We start from the raw sequence: 17,192 nt of genomic DNA on the forward strand, positions 1-17,192 counted from the left end.
TACTCTTTCCATCAAAATTTATTCACAAGTATATAATCAATTATGTGTTTGGACTAACATGTTTGGGATTACGGTAATTTTCTTGTTTTTGTAGTCATGGGTGAGGGTATCAATCTCACCCTCCTTTTCTTTCCATCCTCTCTCAGATCATCATAAATTCATAAAGACAAACAATCAGTTTCTGCACCTCCAAATCAGCATCAATAGTGAATTATTAAATACAAATACAGTGTACACTGCACACCAATCTTTTTTCTTTGAGTATTTACTCAATTCAAAACTCTCTAGATTTGCTCAGCTTTTGTGATGACAATCATGAAGAAGGTGGAGTTGGTGGATAAGATTTACTCGGAATCTTTTGTGATTTTGGAAACGTTTACTCGGAATCAATAGTCTTTCAGAGACATCCAATATTGCTTCCAAGTATGCAAAATATTGCACATAATCATTGCGTACGGAGATTTTTTTTTTTCTCAAAATATAATTATTCTAAAAAAATTATCCAAATAAATTCATATTCAGCTTAATTTCTAAACTGGGCTGATTTACTATTTGCATGTTAAGAATTTGAATTTTCAGGGATCAAATGCTGAAAGGGGAATAAGAATAATACCACTAAATTTTCTTTTTCTCATTTTTTTTTGAATCTTTTTAGAGAAAAACAGACCTGAATTCAATTCTCCAAAAATCAAATTCTTACCAATTTTTCGACACATAAATGAGAACATCGACAATTCAGCTCCCCAAAATTCAATTCCTTTTTCAATTTTTTTTTAAAATTGAAAGAAAATGAGTGAAGGGCTATTCTACAATGAAAATTTGATCTTCTAAATTTGAACAGTTACATTAAATAGGTGTAATTTGAAAATTAAAACAGAAATGAGTATTTGGGTATATATATTTTTTGAAATGGGTTTATTTAAGAAAATAAATCTGCGTATGGATGCATATAACTTTACCTATCTTTTTTCTGCTTTTACTGTCTTTCCTATCTACCAAGGAGAGTATTAATGAGATGAAAATCACACCCAAGATTTCGACAAGCACTGTCATTGGCCACCTACCATACTAATTAAAGTGTCATATTTTACTGACCTCGATGCAAAATTTCTCTGAATTCGTCTGGCACAGGAGATGGAGTAGGTAGGATACACAGAGATACGTATACGTTGCCCACGTGATCAACCCTGTTAGTTTCACAAACACATACTTAATATACACTACAACTCATTTATCTTCTTTTTATAAATATACAACTATTTTATGGACGTATTACAACTATTTAAGTTTTTTTTTTTATATCAAACACTATACATCAAAGTTTCCAACAAAAGAAAACATTTTATATCCAAATACCAAGGATCTGGAAAACTCTCATAACGTTGAAGTGCAGGAGCACTTCACGAAGACTTTGGAGCTCCACTGGTTTCTATCAAGCATTTCTTGGAAAGATTGACTATTGAATCTGCAATCACTCTGGCACTAGATTTCATGTAACCACCTGTAAATGGAATGACAAATAAAGACAATTTGATAAAACAACAAACAGTACGAAGAGAAAATAGTTGAAAATTTCTAAAAAGGATTATTGACATGGATGGGTCGGGAATACAGCCAATTTCTATAATTAGTTATGAAGAACCCACCTCCATTAAGCAAATTATATCAATTCGGAACAGGGGGAATGTTTGTTTGTTTGTTTCATATTTCATCTCAACAAACCCCCCACATAATTTATAGTTTTTTACTCTTGGAAAACATGATTTGACGTTTTTAGGTGCATCCCAAGGGTTTTCCAAGAATTTTTTTTAATTAAAATAATCAGGAAGATTAAACAAAAGTATCCGAAAATGATAATGTCTTTATAATTTGTTAATTGTAAGTTCTGAGATTAATCATATTTTCATGTCATTAAATATTGTTATTTGATCACATTTAGGCGAACAAAGTTCTAAGAATCTTTTGATACAGATGGTTACAAGGATGACGACAACATGGCTAGGACCTCAGTCTCAAATGACTAGCTACCAAATAGTATTTCAATTTTTTTTTTTGCATAGATGGACACGTGGTCATACTTAAAAAGAAAACCACTTAGAAGTTCGACGAAAGACGGGCTAATTTCAGGTTTTCCTCAGATTACTTTTTTTAACATAATAAGATGCTTGCAAAAAGTAAAGAAAAATGCACAAACTAAAACTAAAAGAGGATTGTAATATTAGACTATGTCTTTGTTAGGTAACTTTCCTTTGCGCACAAAAGGCCAAAGTAGCCACCATATTATAGGGAGGAAAACAATAGCAAACCTGAAGTGAGCATGACGATGGGAATGTTTCTCTCACGAGCAAACCGGAAAACTTTTTCATCTCTAAGGGCAATTCCTTCAGGACTGATCTGTGTATATAAAATAGCACAAGCACTGCCTATGGTGAGTGGTAAAGGAATTAACTAAAACACTAACCGAGAATAATGACCATTCTTTTCATATGCAAACTATATATAAGAGAAATGACTAGGCAACTAAAGTTAATATTACACTCCCTTTGCACTCAATAAGCAAAAAGAGTCATGTTTGGTGGACCTAAGTATAGTAAATTTCAACCACCACAATCCTATTTAATGTTACTATTTCAAAAATATCCTTATCTTTAAGTATCATCCCTAGTATATATAATTGAGGGTAATTTAGTAAAAGTACCTCTTTATTACTATTCTTAATCAGTGTGAAAGTAGTTAATTTTGTTTATATTTGAGTTCAGAGGTGATATTTCACTGCAATAAAGCAAATTCAAGAATAAAATTACCTCCAACCTTCCTAATGGATCTCCTTCTAGGATGTCGGTTCCAGCATTATAAATTACCAACTCAGGGTTAAACCTACGCCCAGCAACCTTGAATCACATTGACATGAAAATCAAAAGTTAGTATAAGAACTTGAATGTTAGTATGCCATCTTCACCAGATAAACAATTCTAAGGTGTGCTATGGGTATGATTGGAAGTTAAGAGTAAAGGGGAAAGGGAGGAAGAAAAATAAATGGAAAGGGAAGGTTAAGGTTAGGAGGTAAAGATACAGTTCTCTTTCCCTTGTTTTGATTTTTAAAATAAAGGGAAAGGTATGATAAAGCGCATCATGCACCAAATGAACAATTAATATAATTGGACTTGGATAGGTTATAGAAATGTAAAAAAGTATACGCAGCTACACATATCCTAGTTATGCATTGAGTATTCAAGCCAATAATATTTAAGAATTAAAAGTTTAAAATGATAATATATAAGATACCTCTAGTGCTTCATCTAATTTTTGCAGGTACTCTTCTGTAACCGTCCCACTCTGAAAGTTCAGGGGGAAACATACGAGTGACAGAGAACCTTAAATCAGAAAAAAAAAATATGATTAAGGTTTATCTGATAGTTTATATATACCTTTACTTCAACTTTCTGATTTATGTAGTTTCTAGCCTCGTAATCCTGATATAGAAGGTAAAAAGGGATCGCAAGGAATTGATATAAGTTGGTCTCAAGATGATAAAATTGTGACGACCATATCAGAATATATGCATATTTTAAATTAAAAGCAAATATTAATTAGCTTTTGACAATGGACAATCCATCTTCACAAAACTTAGGCCTTTTCTTCCAATAATCAGAACAAACATACTTCCAACATCACGATGAGGCATTATTATTTAGAAAACAGTAGGCATAGTGTGTTCCTTAACCCCTTTCAATAAATTATTTAGCCAAATCCTTTTATGGCTTTCTGCATACTTCATTTACAAGTCAATTGCAGATTCAAACAGAAAATATTAGCATGTTTTAGATTGAGTGCTTGACATAAATGCCTTAAAACCTAAATTTTAATAGATTTTCACCACTGGATATAGCAAGTGTGAACTAGACGAGTAAAGGAGGCCCCAGTAACTAGTACAGATCAAGATTGGCCAAATAAATGAAGTTATATGGAAGTTACCCCCACAAACACAAGTATGACCATACAATTGTTGGAGAATATAATTAAATAAAAAAGACCACGATCTAAAATGGCCTTTCCAAAATTTAAGAGTTTTTTTTAATACAAAAGCCTCAGTTGACCCGTGTAACTGACCTACTGTTAGCATTCAATTGCAAGATATGGGACTCAAGTTCACATAGGAGGTGCAAAATCTAGGTGTGGAGTTTACAAGGCTTTGGGATCTACAGCTACAAAACAATGGCTAAGTTTTTGTGGTACGGTCCTCCCAATTTTCTTATCAGGAGTTCTTGACCATATCTTTTAGCTGCAATCAAATAGTGGGGGTGGGGATGTATATTGCAATGTTTGTCTGGGACTAGTTAAATGGCTTGTACACGACCAACTTGCATTGGTGTTGGAACTGTGACTCATGGTGGGATATTAGGATCCAGTTGCAAGTATGATGACTCCCACATTAGAGGTAAGGAATTCTAGAGTTATGTTTGTTGGGCCTTAGGCTCTCTGATTACAATGGTTAGCTTTTGTGATGTGATTCGCTTAAGGTTCTTATTCCCTATTCAGTAGAAAAAGGATTCTGTTGTTTATTAAAAGGGCAACACCTAGTAGATGAGACTCCAACCATGTGTGATTTAGAGAGAGACATTATTTGCAAACTTATACCTACAAGTGGAGATAATGTTCAGTGATTAGAACGCATGATCACCAACTCACAAGACAGCAATCTTCCTGATGTACCAACACTCACTCTTTTTTACCAATGGAATGTAGAAATGAAATTGCAATACATTTCATGCCACTCCACAATGATATACACAGAAAAATTCATACTTCATTCCGTAAAAAAGACTAGACAATTCAAATCTACAATATAACAGGACACTGCGACACATCAGATGCCAGCCAGCAATGTTGAATAGAGAAACATAGAAAAATCACTTCAAAATACTAGATAGGAATAAAAATTATGTAAAACAAATCAAGGAGTGGATTACCAAAGGATATATTCCAGGATTGTACATATCCAAGATATAGACTCGGCCTGCCATTACAAAGTCCCTATTAGTAAAATCCCTAAAAGATAAGAAACCAAACACTACAGTAAAATATTTTCGGACATACTATCATAGGCAAAGTCCATTTCATGACCGTTTCCTTGATGTGCATCAAGATCAATGATCATCACCCTGAAAAATTTGCAATCAACTTTTGCACGAGCAATAACAGAATACTCTAACTTGAAATAGGATGGTACCTTGATATATTCAACCGAACAAAAGCAAAGTGGATGCAAAGAGAAATATCTGCATAAGCACAGAATCCACCTCCTTTTTCTGCAGAGCAGTGATGAAAACCTCCTCCAACATTAATGGCCCATCCTCTCTCCTTTGCAAGTTTTGCAGCCAGTACAGTTCCTCCAACCTGTCATTAGATTAGGAGCAAGATCATATTTTCGGAGTGCTAAACAGACTTAAATAGAACATTCAACTTACCTGCTTCCTGAACGGGGAAAGAAGTTTTTGTTGCACAAGACAATTGGGAATTAATGCCACGGGAGGGACCTATATTTTAGTAATCCACATAACAGTTATCATATAGAACTCCAGCACTAAATGGAAAAAACCAATACAGTAAAGAACTCCAGCACAACACAACCATACCAACTTTCTATTCTAAAAGAGAAGATAACTTTTCACCAAATTTTAGACACCATATAAGAGCTCCACAGTTAAAGAAAAACAAGGAACAATAAGTATCACCAACCAAACCAGAAATGGCTTCCTCGTGCCACAAGTGAGTGGAAAGTACCTCAACTATCATAGCAACTTTTGAACTCTCCTTCAGCCTATTCAGATACAATTCAGTGTGAACCTTTGGAGAAAAAGGAACGAAAGAAACAGATTTAGCACTAGACATTTTGCTAAATCACATCAGTCTCAATAATATACATTGTTTGTTGCAGCTATACCGTGATTTGAACATACATCCACAATTTCCAAAGACATGTCAAATGCAATTTAAGTCCTGATTTGGTTAAATTTCTCTATGAACACTTACAAAAAGAAGATAAAATGAGATAGATTATCTCATTAATTAATATCAACTTATGCACTTCAATTTCATATGAACTCTCTTATCTAACTTATCCTAAAATTGACGTACACAAGTTGATTTTAACTTATCCGATTCACAAACGCTTGTAAAAAAGAAGATAAAATGGGATGCGTTTCTCTTGTTAAATTAAACTCAACTAATAAACTTCAAATTTCTAGAAACTCCCTTATGTAACATCTCCAAAAATTAAAGTACATTAGTTGATTTTGACATACGCAATTCACCTTGTTTTTTCACTTTATTCTTCTTGAAGTGTTCACCAAAAAGTTTTTCCGAACAAGCTCTTCCTAATTAATTATTACATAGCGCTTACCACTAGAAGATCATCCTTGGAAGCTTCCAGAGGCTCAACGATGCATTTTTTGTCGAGAATACCAAACGAAACGAGGAATCGGCAAATGCGTCCCCACTTCGACGAATCAAACGGATGCCTGCAATAATCAGCAAACAGTTGCAAACTCCCCGCACTATTCACAATCAATTCAATTCACAGCTTCAGAAAACGACGCGTTAGTCCGAGGAAAATGCTTACAGTTTCTCTATGCCGAGAAACGCTATGTCGTAGGACTCGGAGTAGATTAGCGGAACCTGAATCAGTCAAAAACCGAAGGCGTAAACACTCGACGCGCCAAGAGTGCGAGTGTGCGGAACTCGCTTACCTTGGACGGAGACACGTCGAAGTAGAGCTTGCTGGAGAGGATGCGATTGCGCCGGAGAGCCTCGGTGTCGTTCACGGAAGAAGACGACATCGACAGCGATAACAATGGCGGTGGTGAAGAATCGGAGATGTTCTTCTTCAAATTGGCCGAACCAACGAAACAACGAGTCAACTCAGTAACGGTTTCCGAGATAAAAAATCGAGAATCATCGAAACCTAACTCACTCACCTTGCTAAACTCGGACACTCGGTTGACCAATTTCATGCATGCACCGAAAATGGAATGTGAGATAACTCGAATTATCCAGAAATACACTTTTCTTACCCATTGCATGTTACAGAGAGTAAACGAACAATTTCTGCAGTGAAGAGATCTAAATTTTAAAATGTAACTTATATCGGCTCAATTCCCTGTCTAGCATCATTTATATCTTTATTTCCTTATCTAGCACCCTTTTGTTTTTATTTCCCTATTTAACACTCTTTTGTTTTTATTTCCCTATCTAGCACTTTTTTATTTTTTATTTTCCTATCTAGCATCATTTTAAAAATAAATAATAAATAATAAATTATTATTTTTTTAATAATTTTAATTTTGAATGCATTAAAAAATAAATATTTTTAATGTTTAAAATAATTAGAAATATAATTAATGAATAAATAAATAAGTTTTTACAAAATAAAAATAAAAAAGTAATAAATTAAAAATGTTTACTTTAAAATTATTTTTTTTAAAAATGAAGAAAATAAAAAATTAAACTCTATAACAACATAAAAGTTGAATCTATAAACATAAATTAGTATTTATTTTTATTATTATTGATGATGTAATCATGTTAATTTCAAAGTAAAAAATACAGGACATATTTATAAAAAAAACCAATGTCAATTAGTATTAATTAATAGTGGACACATAAATAATATTGAAGTGTTTACCTAAATGCAAAATTCTAAAAAAAACTAATACAAATGTTACACTTAATGCTTAAAAATGAGAAGAAAAAAATGCAAAAATAAATAAGTCTAGAAAATAAAAACAACAACAATAAAATAAAAACAAAAACCATAAATAAATAAATAAAGATTGCAGAAAAAATAATAATAACTAAAAACATAAAAGGTATAAAATAAAGAAAAAACAAAATAAGATAAAGATAAAAGATAAAAGATATAAAAAAAATCAAATAAATCAAAACAAGATAAATATAAGAGATATAAGACGATACTAAATAAGTATATGTTGATCATAAAAAGGAAAATAAATGAGAGATGATCATTCATTTAATATGTTTCTAGTTATTATTATTTTTTCTAGCATTCTTTATTTATTTCTATTTATGTTTTTATTCATTAATTATATTTCTAACTATTTTAAATACTAAAAATATATTTTTTTAATGCATTCAAAATTAAAATTATAAAAAAAATTACTGGATTGTGCAATTCTCGTCATTAATTATGTTTCATTTTGCACAAACTATTTAATGAAGATATCAAATGAATGATCATCTTTTATTTATTTTCCTTTTTATGATCAACATATACTTATTTAATATCGCCTTATATCTCTTTTCTTAATCTTGTTTGAATTTTTTTTATATCTTTTATCTTTATCTTATTTTGTTTTGCCTTTATTTTATATCTTTTATGTTTTTAGTTGTTTTTTTTTTTCTGTCATTCTTTATTTATATCTATTTTTTGTTTTTATTTTATTGTTGCTGTTTTTATTTTCTATACTTATTTTTTTGTCTCATTTTTAAGCATTAAGTGTAACATTTGTATTAGTTTTTTTTAGAATTTTGCATTTAGGTAAACACTTCAATATTATTTATGTGTCCACTATTAATTAATACTAATTGACTTTGGTTTTTTTTATAAATATGTCCTGTATTTTTTACTTGAAATTAACATGATTACATCATCAATAATAATAAAAATAAATAATAATTTATGTTTATAGATTCAACTTTTATGTTGTTGTAGAGTTTAATTTTTTATTTTCTTCATTTAAAAAAAAATAATTTTAAAGTAAACATTTTTAATTTATTACTTTTTTATTTTTATTTTGTAAAAACTCATTTATTTATTCATTAATTATATTTCTAATTATTTTAAACATTAAAAATATTTATTTTTTAATGCATTCAAAATTAAAATTATTAAAAAAATAATAATTTATTATTTATTTATTTATTTTTAAAATGGTGCTAGATAGGGAAATAAAAAATAAAAGAGTGCTAGATAGGGAAATAAAAACAAAAGGGTGCTAGATAGGGAAATAAAGTCAAAAGGGTGCTAGATAGGGAAATAAAGATGTAAATGGTGCTAGATAGGGAATTGAGCCACTTATATATAAGTTAAACCTTATATATTTAAGTTAAACCTTATATATTTAAGGCTTAATTTTTCTAATTCTTATACAAATAGCAATGTTTAAAAGCAAAATAAAAGATAATAGATGAAGAAAAAATTCGTAAGAAAATATGGATTAAAAGTGAAAAATGTTGAAATCACGTCTACAAATTACTATGTTTTATTATTTTTTCTATCTTTGTTTTACTTAAACACATTAATGTGCAATTAATGAATCTTTTAGTTTAAATTTTATGTAAAAGAAGTTTTGATAAGGTGAGAGTTAATCAATGATACACATAATAAATGAAATGTTTTTACAAGTTTGAAATGCTGTTTTTTTAAAAATTAACATTATTCTTACTTGAGATATTATCTTATTATTATTCATTAAAAGAAAATCAGCAATTAGCTTCCAAATACTTGTGTGTGGATTAATTACAGACGTTAATATTGTCGGACAAAATGATGCAAAATTTATGCAAAATGACGGTCAACAAAAATCCAAATATAAGCGTCTGTTGCATCCATTTTTGGTCCACGTTAAATCCTTATTTTCTTTTAATGATTATAATTAAATAAATTATTTCATAAAAAAAATTCACTTTAAAACATTAAAGTTATTCTCCTCCATCTAAACACAATATTAATATTCAAATGTTGCCTTATAGATTCAATAGAGAAACTATATCACATTCAATTAAATATTTAAGTATCATTATTTTGTAATACTGATATTAAGAAATCATCATTTTGTAATACCGATATTAAGAAATGATGTACTTAGGAGAAATAGGATTCAATTAAATCCTAAATTTATTTATCAAGATTTAATAGGTTTATATATTAAGGCATTAGTCGGAAGTCTTGATATATTCACAACTAACAATAAATTATTTCATATTACAATTATTAAAACTTGATACTAAGAAAAATAATCTTTTATTGAAGAAAAAATTCATATAAAAAATGATTTTTTCTAAAAAAATGGTGAGATTCATTGAACCACTTAACTTTAACTTTGGATAACTTAAAGGTAGGACCACTCATATCATTTCTCTCATAAGATTTGATAAATAAGTGAAAAAAAAACAGCAGAGGACACGTTTCACTACAAAGACGAACACCGACTTCAATGTTTAGGAGATTTCATATAATACTCAACTCATTTTGAAGACTCTTTACTTAGGATCTTACCATCTATTTCAGAAATTTTTAGAACATTAATTAAATAAAAGCTAATTACTAATGATTTTCTAAAAAATATTTTTTAAATTGAACACTTAACCATATGTCTTATGAGTATCATACAAGTGTTGTGTCCAATATGTGTGTTCGAACACGTCATTTAAGAGTAGTGTTCGAGCTTCATAGATTTTATAGGTAGTAAATATCATACAATTCAGATATGGTTGCTATGCATGCAATATGAACAGTAAAAATAATTATTTTTACTCTCATATCCCAATTGTATCGTATGAATTATATCACAAATCGTTTGAATTACGAAATGGTTCTATATTGCTGTTTGGATTTTATTTCAAATGTGAATCGGATTGGATCATATATATCACAAATGCTATTCCCAATAAAAAATAGATTGAGGATTTAAAATATGAACTCTCCAAATTTATGATTTACTATTCAATTACCATGGCTAGAATTACTAACACTAAAATAATTCAAAAGTAGACTAAAAGAAAACATTGATAGGTGGGAAAGCATGTCAGAGAGAGCCTCATCATGTAACTTTAAACTTGGTTGAAACACAAGTGGGTATGGTAGGGTTGGGGCCACACAGACAAGATAATCATGAGAAAGACGGTGAGAAAGAATTCTAAACTGAAGAACCATTCATACCCTTCTCATCACCATGAGTTCCATTTCTGATCCTTCCATAGACACAACAACAGCAACACCCATCGTCACCTCGGATTCCCAGGTAAGTTTTTCATCTTAATCACCAAGGTTGCTGCATGCTTGGAGTTGTTAATGTTAGAGATCCTATGTCGACTAGAGATTAAAGCCTTTCATTGTATATAAGTGGGTGCAAACCTCAACTTCATGAGCTGGTTTTATGGAGTTGAGTTAGACTTAAAGTTCATTTTGTAATATGGTATCAGAGTCATTTTAAATCTATCCTAAGGAGTATTTGTGTTGGACCTATCGTGTCACCCGCTATCGGACCATCCATAATATATAGTCCATGCACGAGTTGGCAGTCTCGGCGTGAGTGGTGTGTTGGAGATTCTACCCTTTCATTGTATATAAGTGAGTGGAAACCTCAACTTCATGAGCCGGTTTTATGGAGTTGAGTTAGACTTAAATTCCACTTTGTAATAGTTAATAATATCTTAACGGCCTTTTTTTTAAACTGTCTAAGAATTTTTGTTCTAAATACATCATATTAAAGATATGTTTCATTCATTTTCATTATTATTACTTTATATATACGAGTCATGATTTTCATGGATATATGGTTGGTGTTGTAACTTTGAATAGGGTTTGTCAGATTCAAGGAGAATAGGTGAACGTGTGTGTGCAGCGTTGATGCCATTGATGGTGGTTGTTGAGGTTTTGATGTTGCCTGTCACAGGTTGTTTGGGTTATTGCTCAAGCAGCATTATGCAGAAGCACAAACGTTGTTCCTACACTGCTAAGGACTTCGCAACCCTAGCTTCTGCAACAACATGTAAATAATTAACCCTTTTTTCATGGGTATCCTATAAAAGTTTATTTCAACAGATCATTCATCGAAAATAAAAAAATACTTTAATAATAAATTTTGCACTTAATAATAAATTAGTAAATAGGGTTGAATTGTTGTTGATGTTAATGCAGTCACAGTTAAGGAAGTGGAGGCATTGCATGTGTTGTTTAAGAGGTTAAGTAGCTCCTTAATCGATGATGGTTTTATTCACAAGGTAGGTTTTCTATCATTTAACACTTGCTTCTTGTTTCTAATATTTTATTTTGCATGGAGTTCCTTTCATTTTTTTTAATGTTATTTTGAAGTTATAGAATGGAGGAAATTTTATCAAATCAAAGTAATTTTTCTTATGTTTTTGAGAAAAATGATAAAATTTTATAACAAATACCTATATATAGATAAATTATATTTGGAAATAAAGTTTCAAAATGAAAAATTCGTGCCTTATATATGCTTAAACACTTTTTATTTATATGTTAAGAACTTGAGTTTGGATGCATAATCTCTAATTTTGATTTTTTAATAGAAATATACATGCCTTTTAATTTATTTTTAAAGAAATTTGTGTTTAGATACATAATTTATGATTATTATTTTTTAATTGAAGTCTAGTTTTCATGCACTATTTTTTATGCTTTTATCTATGAAAGTGGAATGAAAGTTGTATCTGCAAACATGAGTTCTATTTTCTTTAATATTTATTCTATGCGATTTGTTTTATATTTTTATTTTATTAGAAATAATTTTTTGTGTGAACAAGGATTGGAGAAATGATCTCTTCTCTTTTCATCGAAAGGATATTATCATTGATAAAATTGTTTGTATACTAAAAATGATATATTATAATATTTATCTGCTTTATATATTTCTTTTAGTTGTTATTTAATTTCTTTCCTCAAATTTATTTATTTTATGAAAAATATCACATTCATAAAAAATATAAGTTCACAAAAAAAATTTAAAACTTCATACAAAATAAATATTAAAAAAATCGTGCAATTACAATTTTTATAAAAAACATAAAAAAATGGTGCACTAATGATACTAAATGTAGGGTAATCAAGGTGTGATAACATTTAAGGATTGAAAAAAGAGTGATACAAGTAAAGATATGAGAAAAATAAAATGTATTAGAGAAATTTAAAGCTGAAGTGAAATTTATGAAAAAATATGAAGCATAAGGTGATTTGAATGTGACAAAAAGAACCACAAAGACTATGATGGAAATATTTCACCAAATGGTGTTATTCAATTTGTACAAGATCTAATGTGAAAAATCTTAGATTGTTGTAATTGAACTCCTCCCCAAATGGGAGCCAAAATTATAATAATTTTATTTCTCTTACAAAATGAATAAATAGGAGGATGGTGCATAAATTGTCATCTACCAAACACTTATGTTGAGGATTTCATTTTGGTCAATGATGCAATGATCATGATATTTGTAGGAGGAGCTTCAATTGGCATTGTTTCAGACCCCAAACGGAAAAAATCTTTTCCTAGATCGAGTAAGCAATTTCCATGTTTCTAAGCAATAGAACACTTATTTTTATTGTGGAGGTTTAATTCTAGATTCAAATGTCATTCAAACAACAAAAAAATTCTAAGATATAAGTGTATTTATATAAAAGATCTTAAATACTTTTCTCTAAAAAAAAAGTTAAGTCAATAAATGTGTTCAAAGTCTAGAGGCTTTAGATCGTCTAGTGGTGAAATATCATTTTATGGTTCAAGGTCAGTTGACTTTCAATGATCAGTTGACGTTTTACACTTCCTAATTGAATCACTGCATGTGTGACTCATATTTTTAATTGACAAAGAATGCATTTAAAATAAATTGGAGCATTTAAGGAATGTTTAAATCCCTTATACAAAAAGATCTTAGGCTACATGTAATAGCTTCCTACACATACCCAAACATGGAATATATATATATATATATATATATATATATATATATATATATATATATATTGAGAAACATTCACCCTTGTCCAATATATACCAAAACCCCAAAGGGATTACACAATATACCTCCCCTTCTATGACTCAATCAATGTTCATCCAATATTCCAGCCTACATTTGCTTCCATATTTTAAACAATTCGTTCATAGACATTCCTAGTTGACATACGCGCAATTCAGTTCCAAAGATTCTAACTATCTCGTACTTAATACCATGGTAGCTCGTGCCATCATATTGCTTCAAACTCCTTTTTCAGTGTATGGACATGACAACATTGACCTTTACTTCTTATACCATCCATAAATGTACATGATTCCTAACTGTTTTGATGCATGTGTTGGAAGTTAGTTAGACACTTTTGTCTATTTATATACAACCTTGTACTAAATAATTATTTCTAACTTTGAGTTGTGAGTTCACTTGTAAGACTTGAGAGAAACTCTCTGTTGTAATATCAAATCCTATTCATAGTGAACTTTTGACTATGGATGTAAACTAAATTAGTCGAATCACGTTAAATTTTTCTATGCAATTCTTCATTTATTCTATATTATTGTTTATTTTTTCTATTATTGTAGTTTTCTCTATTATCGTCTTACCTTATACGTTAGATGATTTAGTAAATTGTGGATTTTCTATTTTACTATCTTACATTTAAATTCTTAACAACAAGGAAAAAAAACTTAGATAGTCCTCCTAACCTCATGTTTAATAATATAAAATCTTAAATATATAGTTCTAAATGTTACATTATGTAATTTTGAAATATTTTCATTTTCAGGTGTTTGATGTTTTTGACCAAAAAAGAAATGGTGTAATTGAGTTTGACGAATTTGTCCTTGCACTCAGTGTTTTCCATCCAAATGCACCTATAGATGAAAAAATTGATTGTATGTTCAAAGTGATGAAGACAATCTTTTTGCTTCATTAAGTGAAATTATTTTTTTCTTCACATCTAATCTTTGTCTCTCAATCATATTTTTTGTAGTTGCATTTAAGCTCTATGACCTCAGTCAAACTGGATTTATTGGACGAAAGGAAGTAAGTGTACATATTCATATAATCCTTTATGGTATAAATTTATTGTTCAACAAAACTTTTATGCATTTACTTAATTAATTATTTCAATGATCTTTAATTAGAGTAAAAAAATATTCTCTAGATCATTTTCATGATAATTTTTTTTATTAAAAATAAATTAGATTTGTGTCTTTCTTTTTTTCTCCCTCTCTTTTTCTATAACATCTCCTCATATATTTTTTATTATTTTAACATCACCCCCTTTGCTTTTTCATAGTCTATTTTAACTATAATATTATTTTTTTAAGCTTTTTTACATAGTCTTATGGTGTTCCTTGCAGTGTAGGAGTATGTTGAAGGCTATGTTAATAATCTTACCTCTTTTATATAAAGGTTGAGATTCCCTCAAATACCTTATTTAATATATATTTTACCGATAAAAAAAATAAGGATGATTATTATAAACTTAAAAAAATTTATTAGGTGGAATATTCCAAAACTATCTAAGTGTCAATACATTTTTTTTATTAGTTATTTATAGTTAGAAATAACAATTAACATCTTAAGGAGATCTTAAACTTTGCTGAGATTAACATATATTACTGAAATGGTATTACAATTATACTGAAAACAACATAAAAGATAATTAAGGAACTCCATGTTAATTTTGTGCTTTTTATTGATTGGTGATTTGGTTATTATTTCCTTGGTTTTAGGTGAAGCAAATGGTTGTAGCCATTTTGATTGAATCAGACATGAATATTCCTGATGATCTTCTTGAAGCTATGGTTGACAAGGTTATTTTCTAACCAAGTATGAAAATTTAGGTTAATGAAACATGGTAATTATAGGAGCTTCAGAACTCACTTGTTTTTTCAGACAATTGCTGATGTGGATAAGGACAGTGATGGTAAAATCAGTAGAGAAGATTGGAAAGCTTTTGTGAGTCAAAATCCATCCCTCTTGATGAACATGACACTTCCTTATTTGAAGTATGAATTATAAAACATTGTGTTCTTCTCTTTTCTGGTTACCCTAATTAGTGTAACTAACCATGTAACTTTGTGTTTTCTATCAGGGATATCACCACTGTGTTTCCAAGTTTTTTTTTCACCATGGAAGAAATTTAAGGCCATGTTTTTGTCATCTTGGCATCAATATGGTTTCTGTTTCAGGTGAATGATTGAGATGCCTTACTCATTTTATGTTAATAAATTTGTATTAGAAATCAACTCTATATTAGAAACTACTATATAATATGTATTAGAAAATAGTTTTTGTATTATAATCTATATAAAAACAACTTCTTGGAGTTATGTGCTCACATTATATATATATATATATATATATATATATATATATTTTGCTGATTCTTGATTTGAAAAGATCTTCAAAATACTTATTTCATGTGACTGAGACCTTCTCTATTGTAAAATATCATGGGTGCAAAAGAGTCAATGAATTGAGTTATACTACTAGTCAAATTTGAAGCTTGAAAATAGAAAATAGTAGGGGATGTTACAAATTTCTTAAGAAAATTTCTTCTCTTCTGAAGTCTTCTATATTGTCCAGATAATTGAATGATAACAATGAATGAGTTTTTCTTTAAAAAGACTGGCATGTTTTGTGTAAAATTTTTGAAATCTGGTGTAACATCAATCTATTATCTAAATAATAAAAAATCATAAAATAAAAAATAATTTTAAAGACTATTTTTTTTTAATTTTTAAATTAGTTTATATTATTGTTAAAGGATTGATATCTAATTAACAACTAAGATTTTTTGCTATCAAATTTAAAATTTAAGCCGTCGATACTCCTAGAGGGTCTCGCCTAGCGAAGAGGACAACTCCATTATCATATAAGACATTGCTAAGATTGTGTATTCTATAATTAAGTTTAACGAATTAAATATTTTTTTAATTATAAAATTTAATACCATTTCAAATATAATTAAGTTTACAATTTTAATTTTTTTTAATTTCATAAAGAATATTTAAAAATATCTACATAAACTAATTCTAATTTTATTGTCTTGTAAGGATAATTTAGACATTATGCATGTCTTGCCCATGTAAAACAACCAATATATAATAAAATACCAATTTCAATAATTATTTTTTTCACACATCTTTTGTTACATTTTATTTTTATTGTTTCTATATTTTTTTTATAATCAATATATATATATATATTTTGGTAATTGTTTGATTTTTTTTACAATTATATCCTAGAGTAAGTATTTTCTTTTCTCAATTTACCTTATTTTAGAATTGTATATGATCAAAATATAACTCTTCAATCACGTAATTGAGTCATTAATCACTTTTTCTTATAATTTTTATTTTCAAAAAATATTTCTAATAATTGTTGTTATTAAAAAAGTTTATATAAAA

General features: G+C 29.1%; 2 protein-coding genes across 7 annotated transcripts; one reads left to right on the top strand and one right to left on the bottom strand.

Moving 5' to 3' along the window:
• LOC137816621 (histone deacetylase 2) lies at positions 1 to 7,132 on the bottom strand. Of its 3 annotated transcripts, XM_068619838.1 has the most exons (15): positions 6,978 to 7,132; positions 6,750 to 6,884; positions 6,623 to 6,678; positions 6,404 to 6,521; positions 5,785 to 5,847; positions 5,469 to 5,537; positions 5,231 to 5,397; positions 5,098 to 5,162; positions 4,971 to 5,017; positions 3,429 to 3,473; positions 3,286 to 3,336; positions 2,805 to 2,891; positions 2,307 to 2,394; positions 1,357 to 1,501; positions 1 to 1,187 (listed from the first exon to the last, which is right to left on the bottom strand). In XM_068619838.1, exons 1-14 carry the CDS (start codon positions 7,080 to 7,082, stop codon positions 1,401 to 1,403), a joined length of 1,197 nt encoding a protein of 398 aa, XP_068475939.1. In that variant the 5' UTR covers positions 7,083 to 7,132; the 3' UTR covers positions 1 to 1,187; positions 1,357 to 1,400. The 3 variants fall into 3 exon arrangements, with proteins under 3 accessions (XP_068475939.1, XP_068475938.1, XP_068475940.1); XM_068619837.1 differs by lacking the exon at positions 1 to 1,187 and having other exon boundaries at positions 1,211 to 1,501; XM_068619839.1 differs by lacking the exon at positions 1 to 1,187 and having other exon boundaries at positions 1,211 to 1,501; positions 6,750 to 6,881; positions 6,978 to 7,108.
• A 3,712-nt stretch (positions 7,133 to 10,844) lies between these two features.
• Positions 10,845 to 16,108, top strand: LOC137816622 (calcineurin B-like protein 4). 4 transcript variants are annotated; one of them, XM_068619840.1, is made up of 9 exons: positions 10,846 to 11,042; positions 11,603 to 11,792; positions 11,942 to 12,024; positions 13,259 to 13,318; positions 14,558 to 14,666; positions 14,765 to 14,817; positions 15,513 to 15,593; positions 15,676 to 15,738; positions 15,875 to 16,108. In XM_068619840.1, exons 1-9 carry the CDS (start codon positions 10,974 to 10,976, stop codon positions 15,977 to 15,979), a joined length of 813 nt encoding a protein of 270 aa, XP_068475941.1. In that variant the 5' UTR covers positions 10,846 to 10,973; the 3' UTR covers positions 15,980 to 16,108. The 4 variants fall into 4 exon arrangements, with proteins under 4 accessions (XP_068475943.1, XP_068475941.1, XP_068475942.1 ...); XM_068619841.1 differs by having other exon boundaries at positions 10,847 to 11,042; positions 15,676 to 15,788; XM_068619843.1 differs by having other exon boundaries at positions 10,913 to 11,042; positions 11,613 to 11,792.
• Positions 16,109 to 17,192: the final 1,084 nt, after the last annotated feature.

This window comes from Phaseolus vulgaris, chromosome 1 (genome assembly GCF_000499845.2).
Source record: "Phaseolus vulgaris cultivar G19833 chromosome 1, P. vulgaris v2.0, whole genome shotgun sequence".
In the NCBI taxonomy this organism is placed as follows: domain Eukaryota; kingdom Viridiplantae; phylum Streptophyta; class Magnoliopsida; order Fabales; family Fabaceae; genus Phaseolus; species Phaseolus vulgaris.

Coding starts and splice junctions, on each gene's coding strand:
- LOC137816622 (XM_068619840.1), top strand. CDS start 10,974: ATGAGTTCCATTTCTGATCCTTCCATAGACACAACAACAGCAACACCC. Junction 15,594..15,675: donor TTGAAGCTATGGTTGACAAG/GTTATTTTCTAA, acceptor TTGTTTTTTCAG/ACAATTGCTGATGTGGATAA. Junction 15,739..15,874: donor GAGAAGATTGGAAAGCTTTT/GTGAGTCAAAAT, acceptor GTTTTCTATCAG/GGATATCACCACTGTGTTTC.
- LOC137816621 (XM_068619838.1), bottom strand. CDS start 7,082: ATGCAATGGGTAAGAAAAGTGTATTTCTGGATAATTCGAGTTATCTCA. Junction 5,848..6,403: donor CCAAGGATGATCTTCTAGTG/GTAAGCGCTATG, acceptor TTTTCTCCAAAG/GTTCACACTGAATTGTATCT. Junction 3,337..3,428: donor ATCAGAAAGTTGAAGTAAAG/GTATATATAAAC, acceptor CTGAACTTTCAG/AGTGGGACGGTTACAGAAGA.